The sequence below is a fragment of the Pungitius pungitius genome, chromosome 4 (genome assembly GCF_949316345.1).
Source record: "Pungitius pungitius chromosome 4, fPunPun2.1, whole genome shotgun sequence".
Lineage (NCBI taxonomy): Eukaryota > Metazoa > Chordata > Actinopteri > Perciformes > Gasterosteidae > Pungitius > Pungitius pungitius.
Genome location: NC_084903.1, coordinates 8,171,691 through 8,196,998, shown reverse-complemented (window position 1 = coordinate 8,196,998; position 25,308 = coordinate 8,171,691). Strand labels below are relative to the sequence as shown.

The 25,308-nt window shown below is 44.6% G+C and overlaps 3 protein-coding genes across 7 annotated transcripts; 1 reads left to right on the top strand and 2 right to left on the bottom strand.

The window, feature by feature from the left end:
• Nucleotides 1–867: 867 nt before the first annotated feature.
• Nucleotides 868–11,752, bottom strand: LOC119225485 (WASP homolog-associated protein with actin, membranes and microtubules). 2 transcript variants are annotated; one of them, XM_037483375.2, is made up of 11 exons: nt 11,177–11,752; nt 9,920–10,093; nt 9,264–9,414; nt 8,673–8,842; nt 6,002–6,209; nt 4,455–4,639; nt 4,147–4,233; nt 3,924–4,019; nt 2,908–3,301; nt 2,294–2,436; nt 868–1,927 (listed from the first exon to the last, which is right to left on the bottom strand). In XM_037483375.2, exons 1-11 carry the CDS (start codon nt 11,750–11,752, stop codon nt 1,769–1,771), a joined length of 2,343 nt encoding a protein of 780 aa, XP_037339272.2. In that variant the 3' UTR covers nt 868–1,768. The 2 variants fall into 2 exon arrangements, with proteins under 2 accessions (XP_037339272.2, XP_037339278.2); XM_037483381.2 differs by having other exon boundaries at nt 2,908–3,298.
• A 29-nt stretch (nt 11,753–11,781) lies between these two features.
• Nucleotides 11,782–17,891, top strand: LOC119225635 (fibronectin type III and SPRY domain-containing protein 2). 4 transcript variants are annotated; one of them, XM_037483647.2, is made up of 14 exons: nt 11,782–11,904; nt 12,435–12,536; nt 12,785–13,028; nt 13,360–13,455; nt 13,667–13,900; nt 14,096–14,118; nt 14,483–14,604; nt 14,753–14,917; nt 15,013–15,147; nt 15,300–15,450; nt 16,018–16,151; nt 16,594–16,732; nt 16,807–16,983; nt 17,590–17,891. In XM_037483647.2, the coding sequence occupies exons 3-14, from the start codon at nt 12,801–12,803 to the stop codon at nt 17,837–17,839; spliced, it is 1,854 nt and encodes a 617-aa protein (XP_037339544.2). In that variant the 5' UTR covers nt 11,782–11,904; nt 12,435–12,536; nt 12,785–12,800; the 3' UTR covers nt 17,840–17,891. The 4 variants fall into 4 exon arrangements, with proteins under 4 accessions (XP_037339544.2, XP_037339553.2, XP_037339534.2 ...); XM_037483656.2 differs by having other exon boundaries at nt 11,812–12,536; nt 12,795–13,028; XM_037483637.2 differs by having other exon boundaries at nt 11,812–12,536.
• A 53-nt stretch (nt 17,892–17,944) lies between these two features.
• Nucleotides 17,945–24,394, bottom strand: LOC119225733 (KH homology domain-containing protein 4-like). Its single transcript, XM_037483739.2, has 14 exons — nt 24,219–24,394; nt 22,993–23,260; nt 22,785–22,904; nt 22,570–22,643; nt 22,173–22,225; nt 21,867–22,063; nt 21,198–21,406; nt 20,799–20,859; nt 20,448–20,505; nt 20,000–20,235; nt 19,453–19,557; nt 19,288–19,373; nt 19,107–19,210; nt 17,945–18,861 (listed from the first exon to the last, which is right to left on the bottom strand). The coding sequence occupies exons 1-14, from the start codon at nt 24,245–24,247 to the stop codon at nt 18,731–18,733; spliced, it is 1,731 nt and encodes a 576-aa protein (XP_037339636.2). The 5' UTR covers nt 24,248–24,394; the 3' UTR covers nt 17,945–18,730.
• Between the last annotated feature and the right edge of the window lie 914 nt (nt 24,395–25,308).

Genomic DNA, 25,308 nt, shown 5'->3' with positions numbered 1-25,308 from the left:
TAAGTCACTGTATGGTGGATGCATTTTTTTTGTTGATCAAATAAATCATGAAGATACTTTTCAGATATATATATATATATACATACCAAACTGTTTTGTTTTACTTTTTGCAGATTTTAATTTTATTGACTAAATTATGAATTCATTTAATGAGAAATAAGTGAAAGCTTACAAACAAAATAGAAACCTTGCTTGTATGAATCGAACTAAAATGTACACATTTTGGGAATGCAGCAACAGCAGCATCTCTGCTCTTCATGCTGCGTCAAACTCTCTCAGCCCGGCTCATTGTGTGACCAGTGACGAGTGGGCGAGTTGGTGAAACATCATTAAGAGACTATGCTGCTCTTTGCATGCGTCCGAGAGAGAGAGCGCGAGAGAGAGTACTGCGGGCCGCTACAACTAAGACTTCCTGTTGCCATGGTAACAGGCTGCGGAATTTCATGTTGACGCTCCACTGTCTGGTTTCTCTACATTGCCTGACGCATGTGTGACTTTCCCCGAGGAGCACGACTTGTATTCTCCCCAGATCACCCGGATGACAAATAACACACACACACACACACACACACCCCTCGACGAGGCACCGGGGGGGGGGGGGGGGGGGGGGGAAACGTCTATAACTAACTCTGCTAGCAGCTTCCTCTCGGTTTGAGCCGTGTGAACCCAATAGCAACCGAGAGACGGCTGCCGTGGTGGACGTCACAACGTGTTGCATTCGTCATCGGAGTCGTCGTCATCAGGTGGGCGACCGATCTGCCAAAGCTCTCTCCTCTCACTGGAGTTGCATTATGACGGAGGCACAGAGAACTCGTGGCACACCACAGGAAAAGATCTTCTTCCAACAGAGGAATCACCAACAAACTGTTCATGAGCAAACATGTCTTCATTTATTATTAAAACACAGTTGTGTTTCAGCGGCAGCCAACAGCAGCGAACTGGATCAAGTTTGATATCCTAATACATTATAGCTTTGTCTCCTCAGGTAAGTGCTTTGTGTCATATAAGTCTTGGCTATCGGGAAAAAACAAAACAAGTGTCTAGTTTGGTTAACTTGACACATTTGTCATGGCCTCACACAGGAAAAAAAGAAACAACGGATGACGTATATATTACACAACAAAAGAGCCTCACACATTGTTGTCATTCCAACACAAAGAGGAAAAACAGGACCAGGAGGACAGTGCATCAAACCTGTAACACAAACAGTGACGTGGACTTTAAACTTGTTGCCTGCATGATTCACACTGCTGCACTTCAGGACACAACCCCTCTCTTTGTTTAGTAATAAAATGCAAAAAAAACTACAAAACTCATTGTACTGCAGCCCTACTTGGGGAAAAAGTCGGGTCAAATTTAAGAATATCAGATTGAATTACATTCAAAGTAACTGAAGTCTGTGCAGAAGGAATATTGGTGATGATGGAGTTGTGTAGTGTGAGCGTCTCTCAGGCTTCCCCTGCTGTGTGACTCTCAAGGCCTTTAAAGAAGTGTCATCTCTTCCACAGCCATTCTGCTTCTTCATAATGAAGCGTTGCAGCGCCTCATCCGCGCAGGTTGGGATTTTCAAAAAAACAGCCACGGATTTGGATGTATTACAACTTCTCCGGGCTATTTCGAAAGCTGCAATGTTTATGTGAGAAGAGGCGTAATCCCATCCGTCTTTTTGTCTGGCAGCAACCTGAGCTGTAGCTCACAACCGTGAAGAAAAACGATTTAAAGAGAACAACTTCATTGCTGTGTGTGTGTAGGGGAGGGGGGGGGGTCCTCAGCTGTCCCAGTCTGTACTCTGCGTCTCGTCGTCCCCTCTGTCGTCGTCGTCGTCAGAATCTGCCGCCACCTTCTTCATCCTCATCATGGCGGCTTTGATGCTGCGCTCCAGCTCGTTGTCCCCGCTGCTGTGGAGTTCTGGCCGAGCGGGAACCATCTAGAACACGACCAGAGTCCGTTCAGCACCACCGCTCATCGCCGTTTACGTAGTGCTCTTAAATGTGTCTTTGATCTCTTTTCATGCAGTTCATCTAGACTTAATTGGGGAGCACAGGTGTAACTGATGATAACATTAATGGTGGCTCTGTTCCATCTAGGGCTGCATGCACCGCACAAGGACACAGGAACAGCAGCAGCTAAATGGATCACAGCCACAGTGTGATGTGTCTTCATGCCGTCATTGTAGGACACAAAACATTTCTGGCTGAGACACACACGGCATCTGCAGTGAGCTGATATCGCTCGTCAGGCAAATTTGTCAATCTAGCTTTCGGCTGCTGCATGTTCTCGTGGATCATCTCACCTTCTTCAGGGCGACTCCCTGTCGGATGGCCGTCATCAGACTGGTCCTCGTGTCCCCAGCTGGGGGTGTGGCCCTGGGATCGGGCGCCTTCCGAAGTTGAATCCGTCCACGTTGCAATGAGGCCAACACCTCGTCCATCGTTCCTGCGGTAATAACACAACGAAGGCAACGGACGCAAGCTGCGTTAGTAAGAAAGAAGGCGTCGTCTAATTCTGATGGAGCATCTTAAACATTTTCCATGCACAAAGCAGACTGCAAAGAGATTCCACCTCATTTTGTTTACAACAGCTTCCCCTTGAATGACCTTTGTTTTACAAAAGCTCAGAAAATGTGCGTTGCAGTCTCCCTGCAGGGTAAAGTAAGCATCAGCAGGGCCACAACTGAGGTAAGATGCCTCCTCCGGCCTCATGGGGGAAGATGGAAATTCAGGACAGAACACCATGTACGGATACACGCACATGCACACACACGCTTCTCTCTGCAACAAACCACCTTCCCTGCAGTCTGACAGATTCACACATTTTCTCTAAATCCACCAGGAGGATTTTGTAAAAAAAAAAGTAGGGCTGTTTATCACAGGGAACATAAATGGCAGAAGTGTGCTGGTATTTCACCTATATTCTGTGACAGCGTGTTCTTGGCTGGAAAAGCAGGGTCCTCTTTTTCGCAAAGAGGCCTCGGTGAGTCTTTGGGGGAAGGCGACCCTCGGACCAGTGGGGGTGGCATGGCGGGAGGCAGTGGTGGTGGAGGCGGAGGTGGCGGAGGCGGAGGCGGAGGTGCGGTAGGGCAGCTTGTCGTTGGAGGTGGCGCTGCAGAGAAGATTTGGACAGGGATGTCCTCAAGGCGCCTTTTGCTGGACGTTTTGGTGCGTCTGGGTGCAGGACGGACCGAGGGGGGCGGTCCTTCAGGGGGGCCGAGGCTGATGATGGACAGCGGCTGGGAGGGACACGGCACTTCGGCAGGAGACATCCGCGAATGAGTCTTCAGGATGAACTGGCCCGGTCGCTTCTTGAAAAAGAGGAGAGAAGAGGCAGAGCGTCGCTTTAAGGAAGACGGACATCGTCCAACGTTAAAACGACGAGGACACAAGAGGACACTCTTGTGTCTTCTTTCGCTCTCTGTATGTCTCACACTGCATTGAGTTTAACCAGAAGCGACAGAGAGAATGTGCACAAAATCCCAAGCTCCTCTAGTTGGATCAATAATTCAAACATTATAAATTGAAAGTTTTATGCAAAGGTGACGCTACATGAAAGGTTAAGGGAAAACCACAGTCATGCTGGGGGGGGGGGGGGGGGGGGAGAATGTCCTTACAGAGTTTGAGATAATTCATTCTGGACCAAAGTGGAGGACCGGCCGCATGGACAGAATGACTTTTGAACATGTTTAAGAAGAAACGTTGAGTTTTTGATATCAGCGGTGTCAGCACTGACAGAGCGTGAAACTCTTTCCAGCCAATCGATGCTCCTAAACAATCAAACATTGGACCAACGTATCTCTTTCCTCTCTGGTAAAACCCAGTGAAAAGAAAGGCGGGAAAAGGGGGCAGAGAAAGCGGCATGTGACAAGCCAAGAAATGTCCTCATTAAACCGGGGGAAGGCCACACGGAGCACAGGGAGAGAGCCTGACCTCTCTAAAGGAGCGTAATCTGCTCAGAGTCTTCTCTCGCTCCTCGTCCACCCACTGTTTCCTCCTCTGCTCCTCCTCCTTCCTCTTCTCTCGTTTCTGCAGGCGACAGGGGGGGGGGGGGACACAGCCAAGGGCATTAACAGTCAAAGAATTGGATCCAGTTTCATTTGCGGCCTGCGCCCGCGCATTGCTGTGGGGTTGTCTTGTTGCCGTGGAGACATACCAGGTGGACGTGATGATGCTGGTTGAAGAGTATGGAGCTCTGCTTGGCGGGAAGCTGCTTCTGCTCATTGGCCTCGATGCACTGATCCTAAACACAGGCGTGAATATATAAATACTTAAAACATTCTTGGGTAAATATGTTCTTCAAAGTTTGGAATGGAGCAGTGAAACTGATACAAAGGGAAAATAATAACGTCTAAAAATAGAGAGAAAAAAGCCATCGGAATTCAGCAATTTCAGGGAAGAAAAGGATCGAGGGAAGAAAATCCCCCCAAAAAAACCATTCTTCGTGATGAGAGAGAGGCTCACCTTTTTGTTGCGGAGATAAGCCCGCCGGGCACAGATTCGGCCTCTCTTGGTCTCCAAAGCCTGCAGGCTTCTTTTGAGATGACTGACAGCCGGAGGGTCGGCTTGCTGAATGCCTGTGTGGACCAAGCTCTGCAGCTCCTCTGCATCCTCACACACGTCGTAGTACACCACCTCGTCCTTCAACTCTGCAACACAAATGCACTCCGATCATTTCAAAACGCTCCAGAAGCTCTCAACCTCAACCTCAAACAAGTGTACGTCTGACATCGTTACTTTCCATTGTGTTTTTCCATGTGCTAGACATGTAACCCAGGTTTCCTCTTTTGAGATTTCATGCCATTTTCAAAAGGTTTTGCATGACAAAGAGGCCTTTTAAAGCAAGTACCGATGCAGCAGTATGTTATTAACTGAATAACATGAAGTATTAAGGGAGAGACTTATTATTATTACTGCTGTATTCAAACTGGAAACATTAGCATAATCTGACTAGAACATCTTTTTTTTGTGAATATGGTTACGTGCATACAATAAAGCAGGTCATCTGCATCTTGACCGGTGTCAGTTGTGTGAAAAAGTAATGAGATCTCAAAGAACATCATTTATATATTCCAACAAGGGCATTGGAAATAAACCTTGTCCATTAAAGGGTATCTTAGTGACAGTATAAACTTTGACCTCTATTGAAAGGCTTCATACACTCAGGATTCTCCTTTGATGTGACACATTTTATATTATTCCCCCTCCTCATGCTTTCTTTACCGAGCAGCAACTGCTAAGAGGACACCTTCCTGCTGCTTGGTTGGGAAAATGAACCCTGAAAGAGCCAAAAGGGACGGACCCAGACACACCACATGTACACACACACACACACACACACACACACACACACCTGGGATCGTCCCTGGTCCCAGGAGGTGCAATTAGGGAAATATTTACCTGCATTTCCCCAGAGTAAACCCTGTGCACAAGACACCAAGTGGCCGGAAAATCAGAAGCCCCTGAATAGCATAATGTAACCCTATACTTTGGATGTGTGATGAGCATGTGAAACATCATGTGATATCTATCTCTAGCCGACACCGTGTCGGGGAGGTGTTGATTCTACTCCTTGGGAGGTGTGGTGTAGCGTGGCGTCATACCGGACGGTGCTATATAATGTGTACAACACACATTTCCGTGTAACATGGTCCAATCTAACATTAACAAAAAAACACAACCATATATTAAATGTGCCAGTACACCAAAAAAAGGAAACTGCAATGGAGAACCCGTTTTCCCTCTTTTACGGGTGTGCAACAGTTTTTCTCCCGTATCAAAGTACTCCTGTGTACATCCACGGGTACAGGAAGGACCGCAACTGGTGTTGCTAAGGCGACCCTTAACTTCAGCTAGTATTGATTGAAGGGCTTTACATGGCAGAGGTCTAGAGCTGGTATGTTTACAGTAACGCAGAAAGCACGTTCGTGATGGGATTCTGTGAACGGTCGAACACCCGTTTCCTGTGGAAGCAGCGCACAACTCTGCGGTTGGCGCCATGTGTCTTCTACCTTTGATCTGCCGCCGCACCGTGTCTATCTGAGCCACCAACAGCTGCTCCTCATTCTTCAGGACCTCAAACTTGGTGTCGTACAGCTCCAGTTGCGCTTCGTAGAATTTCAGCTCCAGCTGGTCCACCGTTTCCTGCTGCTGGTCGTCGTCACACGCAGACCTGGAATCAGTTCCTTGGCTCCTGAGTCTGTCGGAAAGGCCGCTCAACTGCACCACAACAGACACATTTCAAAAGGATCACACTTTGCATATTGCAGCCTAATGAGGGCGGGACTGTGCATACTCATGGCTGACCTTCTAGTAAATACATTTCACACATTTTAATTTAATCAGCTGCTGCTTTACATTCTTTCCTTTTCTTCCCTCGGGTCGCGTGTGGGTCCGTGAGTGAGTGTGAACCTTTGTGTCTGTCCACAGGTAAAATCTTTCCGCTGGAGCAAGAATGAGTTTTTTTTGTATTTGATCCCTCCATTTGATACTCATCTCCGACAGTGGGGCGGATAACAGTTTGTGTGTGTGTAACAGTTGAGATGTGTGTGTGTGTGTGTTTGGGCTCTTTAGCCACACACACAACTTTGTTGATACTCGCACAATGAACCTGTGCGTGAGCTACGCACAAAGGCATCAAGATTTGTTTGTTGCATTATCCTCCAAAACACCAGAGGGCGCAAAAAACAAAATGGAAGATGCAAAAAGTCACCAAGTGTTTACCGCAACTCGTTATAACCGACCTCCTCAAGGCCGAAGGGGAATTGTAACAAACTCTTATTTCATACTCGTGGACTTTGCCTTCGCTGAGATTATGGAAAGAAACACAAACATCTACATAACTATGTCTCCAGGGGACTGTAATCCCAAAAGGGTTGGATTAATGCATTGAACAAATAAACTTTCTTCACTTGAAACTAGGACTTGAATCTGAACAGCCATGTAGACAATTACAAAATCACCTGAGGAATATATTAAGGATTAGAGGACTTATGTCTCAACAGATTTTTGAGAAAAAAAACTTGTCCATGCATTCATCTTTTGTATCACATGACTGTAAAACTTCAGTCAGAACGCTGCAGGTACTGAGGTCCAAGGCTTCCTGTCCAACAAAGGACTGACTGCCTGAATGGTTCAGGGCAAAAATACATGTCTGACCTGGTGCCACATTACCAACCATCTCGACCCCTCAGGTCGTCTGGGACGGGTCTCGTTTCTGTTCACAGAGTCGGGACCAAACATGGAGAAGCAGCCTCAGTTATTCTGCTGCACATATCTGGAACTAACTCCCAGACAGCTGCAGGTCTGCTGAGACTCTCAGCTGCTTAAAATTAAGACGGAAGACTTTTCTGCTTGTTGCTGCCTTTGATGCAACCAGATTCAAAGGCCTACACTTCTGAAATGTACTACTGTTTATTTCATGAACTGCAGTGCAACTTGTATTCTAAATTTGGCTTGTTTATTGTTTTAACGTCCATTTTTAATATTTCCGTCAATGTTCCTTCAAATTCTCTCTTTCAGGAACGACTCTCGTCGATGAGGGTTTAAGACTACAACATCTCCAGTAAACGTTTTTTCCAGTTCGGCTGTGGCAAATCAAGCATTCGGGCGCTCCGGCGGTCAGCCGTTAGGCCTCTTTAACCCCCACCCTTCCCCCAACCAACCCTCGTCAGGCAGACCCTTTAAAGCACCGCTGAATGATCAAAGCTGTCAAAGTCAGCTGTCAAACTGAAACATGTTTAGTGGAAGAGCACCCGCCGCATGGTCCCATCCGTGATTCTTATTTTTCACCTTCTCAGATGGATTTCTTGACATAAGAATGCTTATAAGAATGCTTGAAAGTGTGAAACATAGCACAGAGTTTTCTTTTCCAATTACCAGGTGAGGAAACAAAGCTCTGCTCACTGCTGGTTAACCTTTCAAGCCAGTTTTAATCTCTGCATGTTGGATTTCACGCTCTGATGAAATGTGCTGAAACTAACAGCCACCCGCAAGGTAGGACAGTAATGTTAAGTATGTCTGATATGAAGTTAATGACCTTACTCATTCAAAGCATACAAAAATCTCTCATGAAAATAGACCAAATATGTATAAAATATATATAGATTATATATACACATAGAAGGTGTAGCCTACTGATCTCCCCCAGCTGTCTCGTTTTAATTTCAGTGGTAGATTCCCTCTGCATTGACATGTCTCTCTAAAAGGTTTAATCAGGTGAATAAGGCAGCCACATGACGGTGAAGGTTCTCTTCCTTTGTTCAAAACGCTAAAATGTTATTTGCTGCTGTTTACCCAAGATACCCCTTTGTCCCCACCCTTGTACTCCGAGGAATGCATCTACAGCAGCTGACACGTTCTTCAGAATGTGTATATAAACACAGACCCGCTGACATATTCATGCACGCAGGTTTTTTAAGGTGTATCTCTGTTTTCACAGGCTTCATGAATAGATCAAAGGACTACAACAGCCAGATATTAAAGTCAGACTAGAATACCAAGTGGAAGATTCACTGTGTCACATCCCGTCTGACTTAACAGCAGAGATAAAGACTTACTAAACTAAACTGAAGCTTTAATACCAGAGATTCCATATATTAAAGAATGTTCTAACTAAATACAGAACAACTAGGTTGGAGGGGGCGGGGGCGGGATGTTAATCAAAAAAAATAAAGCACACACCCTTCGTCGGATGCCCACTTTCTTGCGGTTGAGGCACATCTCTGCAGCCCTCATATGCTGCAGTGTCTCTTTGGCCAACAGGAAGCGCAATTTCTCCAGTCTGGGGGCTGCAGACGCCCAGGCAGCAGCTCCAAAACGACCCTTATCCTCCTCCATCTGCTTTAACATGCCTGAACACACACACAAGGGCATCACATGAAGCACATCCATTTTTGTGATAGGTTTTGGTTTTTACAGATGTTCTAATACCAATCTATTCAAGATTGAAAGGTTTATTTCTTGTGAATGCCTTCGCTCAGATCAAGGTGGAAATCCACATAACTGCCACATGAAAATGTGAATACAACAAGAATGTGGCATTTGTCCTACAGCGCAATGATCTCATAGATCATGTATGTGTTCATTTCATTTAGATGAGCGCTACAATGTATTTCATGGACTTTCATAGATATATTATAAATATGTTGTCAGTCTGCAGTTGAAAAGCAGAATGTGAGTCTACTGCACATCCTGTGCTGAGGAATGACAGATAAAACTAATTCAATAATTCATTGATGCACAAATAAGAGAAATAGACGCAGCAACATCTACCAGCCAGAGCCTTTGATGTCTGTGCAAAGTAGGTGACAGTGATGTCCTGAATTGAGGCGACTGCATCGGCTGCTTTCATTCTCCACTCGTCTGCCTCCTTCTCCAGAGCTGCAATTCTCTTAGGACCCAAGTCCTCGAACTCCAAAGACTTCTGCAGAGACCCAACGCAAGAAGAAAAACATGGGACAACTTTAGGCGCAGTGATTGGCTGCAGATGCTTAACCCACAAATATTAATCATTCAGCTTTTAGTTAAAGTTGTTGTGAGAAAATAAAACTGGACCTCACATTTTGCTTGGATGAGATCTAAAGGTATCAAATTGTGGAAATCCCTTGATCTTTATGTGTGTAACAGTGTGGTATAGCACAGGCCAATCATTCCACTAACCAACCAGCCTGTTAGACATTGTACAGGGGCAGCGGCGTAGCACCAAATTCTGGGCCCTGTATACTCTCAATGTCAGTGAGCCCCCTACACATGCCATTGTAGGATGCGGGTTAGCAAAGGGCCCTCTCCCTAGACGGGGCCCTGAGTAGTCAGGTCCACTTTTCCCCCCACTACCACGCCCCTGCACAGGGGTACTTACTCGTAATGAGAATGGAGAATATGCAACAACAAAAAAAAGCCACAGCTGCTAAATAGCTGTTTGTAATTACCAGGATCTCCATCTTGTAGAGGCAGGCCAGCTCTCTCATGTCCCTGAAAGGCTGGAGCAGATACTGGAAGAAGGTGGTGGCCACGGTGACCAGGTCCTGGTAGGCCTCGTCCTCTTCCTCGTAGATGCTGAGCAGCGCCACCATTCGGTCTGCGCTGCCATGACTTTGCAGGATCTGCAAACACGGAAGACATGGACACCTTTATCCGGGTTTCTTCTGAGCCCACAGCTAGGTCCTGGAGATTATATTAGTCTTTTCAGAATAAAATGCACTAGGTTTAGACACCTTTAGACCACAGACCTCGTGTGCAGCTTGGTCATCTGGATCAATAATTGACATTGCTGTCAGGTAGAGTTAGGTTATGTATTTGAAGGGAACAATAATACAGTTGAGCTGTATGATTGAAGACATATTAAATACAATAATGCAACAAGCTATGGTGTCAAATCTGCTTTCTGGCACAGTGTCAACAAAAGCAGCTCGTAGTGATGTACACATGCTGTATACATTTTACTTTTCTCCATTGTCTCAAATCTCTGGGCTTTAAAATGGAGATGTTGGCTGCCATGACCCCCGTAACACATATCTCACCATGATATTTACTTGTGTTGCATTTCTTTGAACAAATCCTGGTAAAGGGGCAAAAGTCTGCGAAAGACAAACAGTGGAGCAACATCTTCAGCTTCGGTTCTACACCACAAGCAGGTCGAACGTTTGCTGTGTCATAGTATGCTTCATTCACCACCGTGTGGTGCTATTCCTGCTGCAGAACAGCACCACAAGCTTAGCCCAATCCTTCATCCCTTTCATTCAAGCAAAACACCTGGAAATAATGGTCTGGCTTATACAGGTATATGTTTGAGTATATCAAAGACATATATGCATAAGGCTGTGATGCCCCACAGGCAACACACAACGATGAAAAAGAGCATCATTCTAATAATATCGTATCATCAAAACAAACATGAAACTTTGGTTTTATGGCATTTTTAGATCTACTCAGTACTGTGTGTCAATGGTACACATGTAAAACCAAGTCCTGCTTTCAAAAGTTTACTCTCACGGGTTATAAGGCTACATTTAGTTAATCCTGTGTCACACCAAGAGGTGTCTTTATTATTTCGTCTGTGCTCAGCGATATTTGAACAACATATCAGACCCTCCTGCAAGTATGATCCCCACAAACCTTTGGTGCACGGCTGGTTGGTTGGCATGTGTCCGTGACCCGGATGTGACCACCTGTGACCCCATTCTCACCTGTCGCAAGAGGCCCTTCGCGCGGGCCATCTCCTCCTGCATGGTCTTCCTCTTGAACTCCTGTAGGTTTTCGAAGTACTCCTCCACGCCCCGCTCGTCCTGCGTGAACAACGTATCGAGCACGATTTTCCGGCCGCAGATGTCGATGGCCGCGCTGAAGTATTTCTCGAGTTTCCGACACGGCGTGTCGAGGTCCCGCCGGTCATCGTCCTCCGGACCCGAGCGCCGACCCAGGAAGAGCAGGTCCCACATGTTGCCGTCCTCGAACTCCGACAGGTCCGGGAAGCAGGTCCCCAAGACGTCCGCTACGCATTGAAACTGCTTGTGGACGTGTTTCAGGTCGCACACGGAGAAGAGGCCGGCCCAGCTCGTCTGAGGGTCTCCGGGGACTCCTTCGGCTCCGCGTTTCTTCCGTTGTAACGTCCTGTTGTGGCAGGTGACGGCGAACTTGCACTCGATGACGTTCCACTGCACGATGAAGCCCAGCTTGAACGTCTCGGCTTCTTCGAATATGTCGCTTTTGACGGCCACCCAGCCTTCCAGGCTGTCTATCCGCTCGATCTCCACATTGTTCATCTTGAAAAGAAGTCGTTCACTTCGGCCTCCGAGAAGCTGCTGGCTGTGTTTACAACGTCCGCCATTTGCGTGACGTAAGCCGCCTTCACGGACCTCCGACATATTCAGAACTATCGAAAAACGGATCATCAACCGGTTACACGTGCATCAATGTAGGGTTTACGTTTATTAATGCACGTCGCACGTCATTTAGACAATAAATTAACTAGAGCGCCACTCAGCATTGCCATGCTTTACTTTTTCTGCTCAGCAGGTCCGTGTTGCTTAATTGTAACGCCAATCAACGTTTGTGGAAAAAGCCCTAGCTTTTCATTGTATTACCGACGCACTGAAAGAGTAAGCGAGGGCTCCACACCTTTATGTGACACACAGACGTTTAAATCGCCTAAGTTAGTTCGAAGTTTTTCCGTGGGCCCTGAAGGCACCACAATGTCCCCTGTGTTGTGTTCAACTTGGACCTTTGAATCACATGTTAGGGGAACTCCACTTTCGTATAGCAATACATGAAAGCTCAAACTGGTTTCAAGGCTTACAGTGGTTATACAACTGATGCATATAATTAGTATAAATTGTAGGCCTATGTTTTTTCTTCTTTTTTTTAATCAATAAAATTACTTCCAACATTGATGTTAGAATGCCTTCGACATTTGAGCAATCCGAGTCGCATCTATTTCTGTCACAGCTGCTGGGTGAGAGTTGGGCTGCTCGCACAGCCGGTTGGTCGGGACAGCACTGTTGGCCTGAAATGGCTGTTTGAAACCGACCGGCCTGCTGAATTATCGAGGTAAATATGCTTTCTGCTGCTCGTTCGTTATTGATAACTGAAGCAAAGGCTGCCTGATCAGCACATACAAGTTGCTTAGTGGAAGCTTGAAGAGTGCATATTTGATCATTCTGTTCCCTTGTTACTGAATGTAGATGTGTTTACAATAGTGGTCAAAATGTTGATCCTCAAATTATTTTGGTTATAAAACTGAAATGAAATTGTATTTTTTTGTGTGTGAGTAACTTGAATCCTAAATGGATTGTAAGCCTTCCACAGTGCCTCATGCTTGAGATCAGAGGAGGCAGACTGGATGTGATCACAGAAGAAGCTGAGCACCAGGAGTCGACCAACATGGCAGACGGAGGAGTGAGGGCGACCCGAGGGGTTTCCACCTTCCAGAGGTTTTCCATTGATACCGACGAGTCCCTCTGCTTTGAGCCCTGCGAGGACAGCCTTCCACCCCCCATCGGGGAAGAAGATGGACCTCATTGTGATGTGTTTCAAACTGAGGTGGGAACACCAACTTGGCTTTGGCCAATAATTAATGAACTAAACTGTTTCTGTTAAAAGATAAATCACTTTTCCCAGAGGGTTTTGGTGCAAAATGAATATTTTAAAATGCCTCAGTGACACCCAAAATTGTAACAACACAACATCCTATTGCATCCCTAAAAATGACAATGATATTTTGCTTAAGGTTTGTGGACTTCTATCAATTCAGATAAAGCCGTCCACGAGTTATTTCTTTGACCAAACCTTCAGATTTGAGCTCAAAGTCCTGACAACAAAGGCTGAACATGCTTTGTAGTATTAGTTTGAATCAAAATTCTATTGTTTTCAGAGTGACATCATAATAATCAGGAATCAGCTGCAGGGCAAGGTCACTGAGATGGAGAACTTTGCAAGTCATCTGGAGGAAATCTTTCTCACGGTGGAGGTAAAAATTAATGGCGTATTTCTCTCTGAGTTTTTGGGAATACTTTTCATCACGCTTTTGTTTTATTCAACTCAAAAACAGAAATCCAGGTTGAAGATGTCAGATTTCTGTTTGTGCCTCTTGGAGCTGCCTGCTGCTCCTCACTCTTCTTTTCTCTCCGCATATGTCGAATTGTATTAATGTGCACGTGCGCGCGTGTACACGTGTGCAGGAGAATTTTGGCCGCCAGGAGCAGCACTTGGAGCAACACTACAACGATGTGCTGCAGACGTTGTCTCAGCGGTATGACGACAGGGCGGCTGGGCTGGAGGAGGAGAAGAAGGGCAAGCTGGAGGCCCTGTACAAGCAGCTGCTGGCTTGTGGTCAGGCGATGGACGCCTCCAAGGAGCTGATCGAGACGGCCCAGGAGGTCTACCGCTGCCACGACAAGAGGCTTTTCCTCAAGGTGTCCGAGACTCGCCCCTCGTGTGCTTTGTTGTTGCAAACATGAAAAACCCCTTTCAGAGGGCGGGTTAGTTGTCACGGTGCTGTTGTAGGGGAAAAAATTAAAAAACAACAAATGGTATCTGGGATAGGAAATATTGAGGGTTTCTTAGTTTATTGACTTTGTCCAATGACTTTCTTTGACGTTTATTGACAGGCAGTTATGCCTACCATCAGAAGGTAAGTGTGGCGCTGCTCAGTGAGTATTCCTCCGGGTGTGACCCTGTGACTGCAGTGTGACTTCAAATGACTAACCACCTAATGGCCCAAGGCCAAGACTGTTTTTGTGTGCTTTTCTGCCTTTATTTTTAGACTAATGTTATTAAAGTAGCTACATTTTTAGCAGGAAAGTGAATTCTTTGTCTTGACACAAGCAACGTCTGTGCTGAAGGTCCTCATACTTTATGCAGACCATTGAGATTTTCTTGGTCAAACTGCTGATGATATTTTGAGTGATCCAATTTGACATGACACGAGCAGCTTTACTCCAGTTAATGTATCCTATTACTCAAAGTTTCTTTGATCTTGTCATGTACTCAAACAGAATCGAGGAGTTTGCAGAGGAGCAGGTTGACCTCACGTTGGCTACAAGTCTCGAGTTTGACACCCCACTGGCTGACCTGTCTGATGTCAAAACCATGATGGACTCCATCAACATTGTCCCAGGTCTGGTTTGCACACGAACAACGACTGCTCTCTGTACAATACGCAGATTCAAGGTTCATTTTGCCTTTGATTCCCATGGTCAGTTGTCCTGTTTGGTGTTCAGGAAAGAAAAACACTTCTAATAAAAGTTTCACCCACATAAAAACAGCACCGTCTGCCCCAGTAATCAACCCACAGACGCCCAACTCGGCCACCCAGACGTCCCTGCGCGTGTGCTGGAGCTTGTTCTCCGACGACACGGTGGAGTACTACGAGCTTTACTACAGACCAGTGCTGGAGGACACGCCAGCAGACGGCTCCTGCGCTCCACAGGGTACGGCACGGAGACACTGGGCGCATTCAGAGCACGGACAACACCCTCTGCCATCTGCTGATGTGGGAATCTTCTGTTTTGTTTTTTTCTTTCAGTGAGCAAGGTGAAAGTGAAGGAAACCCACCGCACGGTGACAGACCTGCTGCCGAATGCGCAGTATGAACTCTGGGTGACGGCGACCAACACCACAGGCATCAGCCCAGCGAGCGAGAAGACCTTATACGTGACCGGTAACGCGTGCCGCTTTTCTTACCGCCACCCCGAGGAGTTCTCACACTTCAGTTCAAATGACCGTTTCAGGGCGTCACAGGGCATCACAGCCGGGTTTGCTCCATCACGTTGGAGAGAACCGCGCGGTTGATCTGTCTCTCCCTCTCTCCAGTGCCGTCGCCTCCAGCGATCAAGCAGAGGGAGTGTACCAGCTGCCCCGAGGCTTCTCTGATCCGCTGGGAGTCGGGGAACACCAACCCCGTGGACTCTTACACTGTGGAGCTCAGGGAGACGGGCCCTGACGCCTCGGAGAGCATCGCTGAGTAAGACCTGTGTCATTGACCTGTGTGTCAAGGGATTCATCGCGGAAAACGAGCCCACAGCTTAATTGGGCTGTTCTTGAAATATGTCACGTTTTTTTCCAGAGGTGGACTAAAAATAGCACCGATAGAACCAAAACACTCTAAGGGATTTTGCAGAGCTTCAAAGATGCAGCATCACATGGTATTCATCTTCCGTGGCCTGTCCTTTTTAATTAGGCCTTTGCTTCATCCATAAACAGGCCTGTGATAGTGCTTGCTGTGTGTTTTTCAGGTCCCGTGGTTATAGAGCTGCTGGATCAAGCCACACTCTGTCCTAGAAAAATCTATTATTAGCCTCAGCTCCTGCAGCACTGTTGTATCGTGACGTTCGGGATGCTTATTTTTCATGTGGTCAAATCTGAGAACAGTTGAACATTTTGTTTCTATTAGTCTGTGTTTTTGTGGCTAAACTTTATCCGAAATGAGAAAAATGTTCTAACACCCCATTTACATTTCCCACCATTGTGCATTTAGTCACTTTCATGAGAAAATGCTATCAGCCTGGTGTCTCTTGGGTTAATCCTTCAGGTCTGTAGTAGCCGTGCCCACCTGTCAGTGTCTGATCCAGCTGCAGACGGGACGCCGTTACCTCATCTGTGTGAGAGCCGTCAACATCGGCGGGCCCAGTGGCAGGAGTGAAGTTATTGCTGTGGCCACCACAGGTGAGAGGCCCTTCATGTGAACCTTGATGTAAAACTATTCAATGTGGAGTGGGGAGAGTCCTGTGTGGGTCCTGATCTCCAGCTGGGGAACCACTGAAGTCAAATATGTACAACCTTTGCTTTTCCCAACATTATACTATAATATGACTTATTCATGAGTTCTTATTTTTTTACAACTATGATCATATATATATACTATATCAACTATGACTAATTTTTTTTAAACATAATAAAGTAATTTGTTTTTGACTTACTGCATATTTTAATGTTATTTTTTTGTGTAGATTTTAGTATTCCTTGACCGTGCTATTTTTATGGAAACTTGATATAGCTGTTGTAGCGGATCAGAAGTTCAAAGCATCAAATGTAAATAAAAACGTGTATGTAAAGTGCAGTACTTCACTAACTTACTTTCCCCTCCCATGATAACTTACCTGTGCAGGTACGCTCTTCTACCTCCTTGAGGACACTGCCCATCCTTGCCTGTCCATCTCTGAGGACGGCTTCACCATATTTTATGAAGAAGAGGAGCTGCCAATTAGCGCCATGGCCTTAGAGGACAACAACAACGCTTTTACCAGGTAAAGCGTACAATGTCTGCTTGTGTTACAAGAGATAATGTGAGCTCGTTCATCAGAGACGTTTGTGGGTTCAGGTGTGCCGCGGTCCTAGGGGATCTGATCCCAGTGAGAGGACGGCATTACTGGGAGGTCGAGGTGGACGATGGGACCGAGTTTAGGATTGGAGTTGCGTCGGAGGACACTGAGAGGAACACGTATCTCGGCGCCAACAACACCTCGTGGTGTATGAGACACATTCTCACTCCATCCAGGTAAAGAGGCAACTCTGTGGATAGTGATAAACCTCATTGTTGCGTTTGGGGTCCTAGAGACCCCGGCTGTATTTATGCCTGTGGTCAGTATGCTCCGTATCCGTCTACAGGAGTTCTGTTATTTTAGTTTTAATTGACCTGACGTCAAGGGTGGGAAGGAAAGAATAGTTTTTTTAATTGCATTAACAATGAACTACTTACAATTTGTATTAGTTTTCTGCTCAGTCACTTGAAGTTACATGTGTTGTACAAACTGGGAAGAAAGTTTATAGGACCAAGTGGATGCAGATGTGTTAAAATTACTACACTGATCCTCGAGGGGAAGATTACTGCAGTACATGGAAACTGGGCCAAGACTTTAATGTTATTTCACAAGTGTTGCTATGGCAACTTTTTGGGGTAAGAAAGAACTCTCATTTAGCAAATAATTCCGCATGTTTCCTTTAGTGGGAGTCTTCTGTGATCCTGCCTACGCACATTCCTCATTTCCTTTGATCTGCAGCCATTTGAAATCCTGATGTTGGTTCATCAAAAAGCATTTGTTTTACAAGCGGCTGACGAGTCGGAACGTTACACCATCTTAATGCCTGCCTTCCTGCTGTTCAGGCATAAATATGAGTTTCTGCACAATGGCTGGAGTCCTGACCTGAGGATCACAGTGAACCCTGTGCGGATAGGAGTGGCTTTGGACTACAAGAGGGGGACCCTGTCCTTTTTTAACGTGGCTCTGGAACAACACCTACACACCTTCCAATGTCACTTCCAGAATTATGTCCAACCTTGCTTTGGCCTGGATAACCCCGGCGCTCTGACGGTACACAACGGCATCGAGGCACCCAAATATGCATTCATTTAATGCCAGCTTCCAGAGCTGGGTTTAACATGGAATAAAACCTACAACTGAAGAACTGGTTTTATTATTCACGAAATTGGTTAAGTATGGGTAGTATCCAAGGACGAGGGCTTTTCAGGTGTTTTTTTTTTTATTGTATTCCATGGGAACAAGCATACACCATTTTCCAAGAAAGAAAAACATTTCACTGAATTTTACAATATGTATTCATAGCATCAGTAACTGCAGCAGACCAAGTGTTCAGATTCAAACAAATGCATTTGAAAAGATGAAAATCTATTGATAACTGCATTCAACTCTTAGGAAGAACCCACCCTGAATAGTTAGTTATACGGGATTAGTTTAACAAACTTAAGACATCAGTAAGTGCAGGTTCTCAATTCAGAACTGTACAATAAAAAGACAGCTCCCCATATCAGCACTAACAAATGGTAGAATAACACTTGGGAAATTCTGTGGAACAAATCATCATGTCATATGAACTAGTTAGCCCAGCTATAAATGGCCATTGTTTTAATTTTCCATCAGTATGAGTTACAGAAAAGTAAAAAAAACAGAAGGGGCTAAAGCTACACAAGCATACAAAAATAAAACAATCCTCTCAGGTTTACAGGGGATCAAACATGACCAGCTGGCGATCAGTCAAAGACTACCCGTGTTTTTGTTTGTATCGATTGTCAGCCTGACAGCGTGCTTTGCAGTCACCTGTGATCAGTCTTCAGATGAACACCAGAAATTCGTGAAAAGGGGTTCAAAAATGCAATGTGTTCTCTGAAATAAAGGGGCTTAAAAACAGGAAAATGTGAGGGTGGATTTTTCCTTTTATGTTGAGAATTTGTGTTTGAGAATAGCATGATGTGCTCAAAGGGGACTTTAGGGATGGATGGTCAGGGGTTATGAGTGATCAGCCTTACTGCTGCGTGTCCTGTCCTCCTCTTCATCAGAGGAATCCCCCCCGTATGGCACAAGCCCGGAAGCATCCTCTTCCACTTTAGACTTCTTCTCGCTCACTTTGTCCTGAACACCTGTATTGGAACAATAATACAGAAGAAAGGAGAAAGAAAAAGGTAGAGGGCCAGGGTGAGTAAGCAAGAGGAGAAAAAAGGAAACCCATTGAGGAGCCGCATGTTAGCGTTGTTTCCGAGTTAGTTTGATCCACAGCCGGGGGGGAGGGTATCAAATGAAACGGGAGGGGGGGATGCCATTTCATGCAAATGACATGTCTTGAGTACTTAGAACTTCAGGATATCTGGAGATAAAAATTGCATACCCATTGACACGGCATTGCCAGGCGGACACACTGGGTCTCTCTGCCTTTTGCGTGCGACGGGGCCAGGAGCCGCGAAGAAAGGCGGCGGTGGAGGCATAAGAATCCTGAAGAGAAACCATCAAAATCTACACCACGTTCACCACCAACAAATATAGAAAGAACAGGAGGTCTATTGACTGACCTTTGTACTACTTTCTCCTCTCTAACACTGGATGCAGGAAGAGCAGACTCTTGATTAGCGGGACGCTCTGGGGATCTGCTCGGAGGCTAAACAGAAAAGTATGAAAGTATACATTAAAACGAAATGGCAGATCTTTCAGTGATCTGAAGATGCGTTCCAGCTCACCGAGTCTTGCTTGGCCCCCTCCTGGAAATGACGCCTGGGACTTCCAGAGTCATGGGGGGTGTTTAACGATCCTTCAGGCTCCACGGTCTCACTGATGCCTGGATCCTTGAGTAGAGCAAAGCAAACACACACCAATGCAGCAGCAGCAGTTTTTTTTAAATCTAAAAAAGTGCTAACATAATGCCACAGATTACGTTTGTGGCAAGCTGATTAGACTAGTGACAAATTGATTAATTAGTGGGCTAAATAAAGCTAATTAAATTAAACACATTTACCAGGCTTAATTTATTTCTATAATGGCAGGTCAACCACTCCTTTGCCAGGCTTCATGTTAAATGAGGAGCTGCATGATTAAAAAAGCTGGAATATACATCCGCAGGTCCATATCCATGCAGAGTGCACTGTATTTTTACCTTTCAGACTAAAAGAAAAAGGACCTTCCAATGACTATTTCCAATAAGAAATAGTTGCATTTTACTAGTTAAATCAATACTAGAACTAATGCTGTTCTCAATAATTCCGGGCAGCCTCAATCTTCGGCATTTACCTGGACGAGATACGGATGCGGTTTCCTAGGACACACCGGATACTGAACCATTGCCTGAGAAGATGGAGGGTTTGTCGACATGTTAGAATGACTTGGGGGACCATTTGCATTACTCCAATAACCACTGGCTCCTGAGTACGCTGAATAGCCTCCAGCATACCCATTTGCCGGGTAGTTATACCAGGACCCCTGGCTAGAGTAATTGCTATTAGGTGGAAATCCATGTGCTGCGTATGCTGAAATGAAAGTATAGAACGTGGAGTTAAAAGCATATATCACATGAATCAATAACGCTGTTTTAACAACTGTACGGTAATATTTCAACCTATTGTTGCCCCACTGAAGACGTGAGGGGATGATTTACCACCACAAGAAGAATGCGGTAAGCTAGTAGCTTATATTTGGTCACCCTGTTGGAATTTGTTTCAAGACATAAAAGAATACTTACGTTGTGTTGAGCCGGTGGCCGTGTACGTCGACACCATGCGGGCGCTTTCATCTCGCACCTGGAGAACCAGAGAAAACAAAAACTAGGTGAGCCGCTGGATCACAATCTACAAAGTGTGGGCTGATTTACTTGTTGAGGGCCAAGTTGTATTGTGGGTAGGTGCAGAGCACTCAAAACCTATCTCTGGAGATCAGGTGGTTCACGCTACCACTTTCTCTTTAGGAGGTGGGTATCAGTGAAAGCTATACACTTCAATAGCTTCACCTTCTTAAACCTCCCAGCCGGCTTTCATTTCATTCTGTTCAAACTAACAATTATATTTTTATTTTAACGTGGATATTATGAACTTACAGTTTCCAGCAGACTCTCGGTGAGTTTCTTCGCTGACTCCAAACCAGCAGAATTTGGGTGACTGCAACAAAAAAGGTGTGACTTGAACACGGTGGAACAGATGGCAAGATGTTTTGCATTCATATGCAAGAAAGGCTCTGAGGTGAACCAAAACCAGGGCTCAACTTCATCAAAATCAGACCAGTAACTTCTCCACAATAAGCAATGTCCTGTCACGATTTAAGGAAAATTTGTCAGTAACTAAAATGAAAACCCTTTTCGGTTTCCCTTTAAAATAAGCTGTTTAAACCTAAAGCTTGTGCAGTAACATTGTCTTTGTATATTATGATAATGAATCTCCCTATGAACTATTGCCAATGAGAACATTCCAATACAGGTGGACTTTTGGGATGAACATACCTGATATAGACATAAAGAGGCTCAAAAGACTCTCGTTTTGAAGCTTGTTCAATGTAGCCAGAACCCTTTCCTCTGAGGAAGACTCTGGCCCCCGTCTCAGTCTGGATGTGACTCAGGTACGAACCTCCCGGACCCTCGATCTTTTCGTTTACGTTGAAGAAGGGGAAAGTCTGGTCGAGGCCAACAAAAATCTTTGTGTGCACAAAACTCTGGAAAGGGAACATAGACATATGATCTATTATAATGCCATGCATATTTAAGTTGTACATCAACAGCTACAATAAGACATCGAGCAACGTTGTTAGCAGATGCAGAAATCCAAGGCTTTTCCCTTTTGACCAGGGACGTTCTCTCTGCTGCTTAATTTGGGAGGTGGGTATCAGTGAAGGCAACATGGTCTTCATTTGCCCCACTTTCTTAACCTCCATTGACAGAATCCTAACTCGGACAATAAATATTTAACACAAAAGACCTGAGCCATGAATTATATTTCAACATAAGCCGAATTTTATTGTCCACGTGATCATTTCATTTGCCAATCTTGCACATCCATCGAAAGACGTGATGATGGAGGAGGCATGTAGAAATATTTGCCATGGTAACATTGAGTAATTTAAAAAGTAACCACACTTAGAGGGGTGTACTTTGCTATAGAGGTCATTTTCCTACCCCAGAATGAGGAGCTGATGGTCGATGACCTGGCACTGAGTTGGTGTTGGGCATTCGTGGCACGGGTGGGTTGTTGACGAGACGAGGAGGCTGGGGGTAGAGTGTGAGCGGAGGCATGACAGGCACCTGTTGTCCTGATGCTGCTGAGGCCCTCAGCATGTCCTCTGTGATGATTTCCTTTATCCTCAGCACCGCCTCTAAGGCAACAGTTAACAAGGTTTGGACATCAGCTTAGAATTTATGCAAAATTACATTAGATTAGGAAAATAACAAACTAATATATTTTTATCTTAAAGTGCTACTTACTGTTGACCTGCTCCTGATTCTTGCCCTGGACATGTAAATACAAAGGTCTTTGTCTAAAAGAAAGCATATCAGAAAAGTCAAGGACAATGGGTGACTTCGGTTTTCCAAACAATCTTCTGCTTTGATATTTTAACTGACTAACAGTGAAAACTATGGTAAGAGCATTTTTTCATTGATACCATTAAGTTAAGCTTATTTTTTTAAAGAGTAATGGGAAACAAATATATGGATTATTACTTCCACAAGAACCAGATCATGGTATGAATAGATATGACACTGTTACTTATTCAGGTGAATACAAGTAGAAAATAGAGCCCTATTGATTGTATATCATTCTAATGGAGGAGATACTGATCTCTTCATATAGGAGGAAGACAACCCTAGTTTTAGTACATACCCTGCTTTTCCTTTTGTAGGATCAGGCATGTAATGACCTTTCGTTGAGCAGACCGCTCCACTGAACTGTCGGATCTGAAAAATAAAAAAGGTAATGTAAGTTTAAAAGATTATTTAAAGCGGTTCAAGAGCTTTTGAGCAACTTCCTCACACATACGTTTTGTTTTTCCTTATTGTTTGTCAAATACAAGACTACGGTGGCCACTGTCCACTTACCTCCTCCTGGGTTTTTCCTTTAGTAAGAAGGTCCCGACAATTCAGCGGCACGTTGTTAATGTCGACTTCTGTGACGGCCATTTCTTCTGTGGCTGACTGCACAGGCACATTTGGGGCAGTCTGCAAGACACGTGCAATGACATGGAATAGGTAATAAAATAACACCATAAGGAAAAACCTATTTCCTACAAATATTTAAAATGTGTACCTTTGCAAGTAGCGGTGGAGGAGTCAACAGCTTTCCCTTTGCCATTAACATGGCATTTATTTTAGCAGCCATGGCCGCTGCCATTTCAACTCCACCCTGAGGCGCTGGCTTTTCTCCCGTTTGTGGCGGCTGGGAAACTGGGCTGTTTGAACCAGCGGGGCTGGAAACTCCTTGTAATGAGCGGCCCGCATTTTCACTACTCCTCTGCTGCCTTACATCCACACTTTGTTTGGGCTGGGCTGTCTTATCCCATCGGCTGGTTAGACACCTGGAAAGATACAAGACCACAAGATGCAAACTAATAAGTATAACTCAAAATTACGTTTAGCAAACGTGAAAACAAAGATGTCATTGGGTAATGGACTTTCCATTTCATTTGAAAACGTATTCAATGTTAGTAGAGTGGCAAAACCGCTTGAAGAATGAAATGGCAACGTCTGTGCCTTTGCAGATACAAATACTTTATAGAGGTTAACATTCTAAATTGATGAACCAGTAGTAGATCGTACGGTGGGGCCGAGTAAGTTAAGGCCGAGCACTGCGTTGTGCAAAATGGAGGTGCACACTAACACAGTATTTGTCTAAACTTTTTCAGTTCGACAAACACTGTTGCACTCAAAATATCTCCGAACACCGACACAAAAACATTACAAGATTTCAGGCGACTCTGCTAACGTGGATGGCGGTTCATTCCAACCAGTCGTGCAATGTTAATGTTAGCATGCCGCGTTAAAGGTTTCAAAGCCCCTTTGACTACAAACCATTTGTGATTTGAAAAAAAGCCCCACGCCATTTGTATTTAGGTCCAAACAAACCGGCGTTGTAACAGCTCAACGTTAATTGTTTATGGTGAGCTAAGCGAACTGAACTTAGCTAACGTTGGCGTTAACTAATGCTAAAGGTAAGCCTGACCTAGCTACCTAATTAGCTAACGTGCTAAAGGAAGTTACCATCCCGTTTTGCGAAAATCGTGTAAACAGAAACAATCCCCAATAAATACTTGAGGGAATATAGCTTTAAGGGTTTTGATAGCATGCACTTTGGTAAGGCCCTTCGTAGTGCACAAGTAATACCACACAGGCTAAAAATCATTAGCAGGCCGCAGCCATGAATGCTAGCTTGTGAATTACTCTTGGCTAGCTACTATTCAATGCAAATATGCAGTGTTTTTAATACCGTATATTATTACGGATACCTAAGGTATTCAAAATCAACGGAAAACTTACGGTGTATGCCCAGTCATTCCTGAAGACATAGCACCAATCTGTGGTGAAATAAAATTACTTTCTAATATAATAGTTGCCGCTGGACGAAGGGAGCCATCGGTCTGCTCTTTCTGGCGCCGGCGACTTCTTCTGACGACTTGTCGCAAAGTCTGACGTGGCGGAAGCTAAACTGTTTTCATGTTACGTAACACAATCTTTTAGCGACCGGTCGTTCATTAACATCATCGGAGATTTGTACAGGGTTTCCATGCAATCGTTTAAAAAAATGAATGATTAAGTATAGAACACTCCAAACAGTTGTGGCACCATTTGAATGAGTGGTGTTATCAGGCCGGATTAAACTGCTTGTGGGGACAATAGAGAGCACGTGGGCCCCGATGAAGGGACATTCACATTACATTTTTACTCACAACTCTGACTGGCAAATGTTCAGTTCAAATTTATCTTTTAATTATCATGGGTAGTGCAACAACTTCAAGGACTTGTCCAGATTTTTGTGCCTAATTTTTATAATATCTTCAAATTATTAAGACGCATTCACTTTAATTTAAAGAGTAAAATTAGCATTACAAGTTTACAAACTGAAGCATCACCTTTAAAGAATGTTTGAAGTAGGGTTAGGGTTAGGGTTATTTTAAAATGACATCAGCAGTATTACATCACATCACATTTGTTAGGCCTGAATGTAGATACATTTTGTTGAATAGCGGAGACATATTTAACAATCCATGTCAATGGAGTAATCAAACAATCTGTTCACACAGATATTAGGTGTGCCTAATGAATGAGCAAACACATATTTTACACAAATTTGACAAAATATATATTCATGAAAAAATAAACCATTTGTTATATTTTATTTAGATAACAAGGTGCTTTAACAGTAGCAGGAATTACTGATACTGAAAGGAAGATGTAAGAAGTTGAATGTCGTCTTTTTTAGTTTTGAAGGACCATGAAAGAGGAGTTAGAGGAAGACAGATGGGTCCACAAAGTGATTCAGACATGGCAGACCATTATATAATTTCCATTTACCAGCCAACATACTGTTCTTTAACTACCACAATGATTTCCTAATCTTGGTCAAATA

Bases quoted from the DNA above. Each gene is read 5' to 3' on its own strand.
- LOC119225485 (XM_037483375.2), bottom strand. From the start codon at position 11,752: ATGAACAATGTGGAGATCGAGCGGATAGACAGCCTGGAAGGCTGGGTG. The intron at 8,843-9,263 runs GTAGATGTTGCT...GTGTGTGTTCAG, and splicing joins GACATCAAAGGCTCTGGCTG to GCATGTTAAAGCAGATGGAG. The intron at 3,302-3,923 runs GTCAGGCTCTCT...CTCTTTTTCAAG, and splicing joins GATTACGCTCCTTTAGAGAG to AAGCGACCGGGCCAGTTCAT.
- LOC119225635 (XM_062561700.1), top strand. From the start codon at position 12,379: ATGTTAGAATGCCTTCGACATTTGAGCAATCCGAGTCGCATCTATTTC. The intron at 14,119-14,482 runs GTAAGTGTGGCG...GTACTCAAACAG, and splicing joins GTTATGCCTACCATCAGAAG to AATCGAGGAGTTTGCAGAGG. The intron at 16,152-16,593 runs GTGAGAGGCCCT...TTACCTGTGCAG, and splicing joins TATTGCTGTGGCCACCACAG to GTACGCTCTTCTACCTCCTT.
- LOC119225733 (XM_037483739.2), bottom strand. From the start codon at position 24,247: ATGTCTTCAGGAATGACTGGGCATACACC. The intron at 20,236-20,447 runs GTAAGTATTCTT...CTTTCATTTCAG, and splicing joins GGCCACCGGCTCAACACAAC to CATACGCAGCACATGGATTT. The intron at 19,211-19,287 runs GTCAGTCAATAG...GTTTCTCTTCAG, and splicing joins GAGGAGAAAGTAGTACAAAG to GATTCTTATGCCTCCACCGC.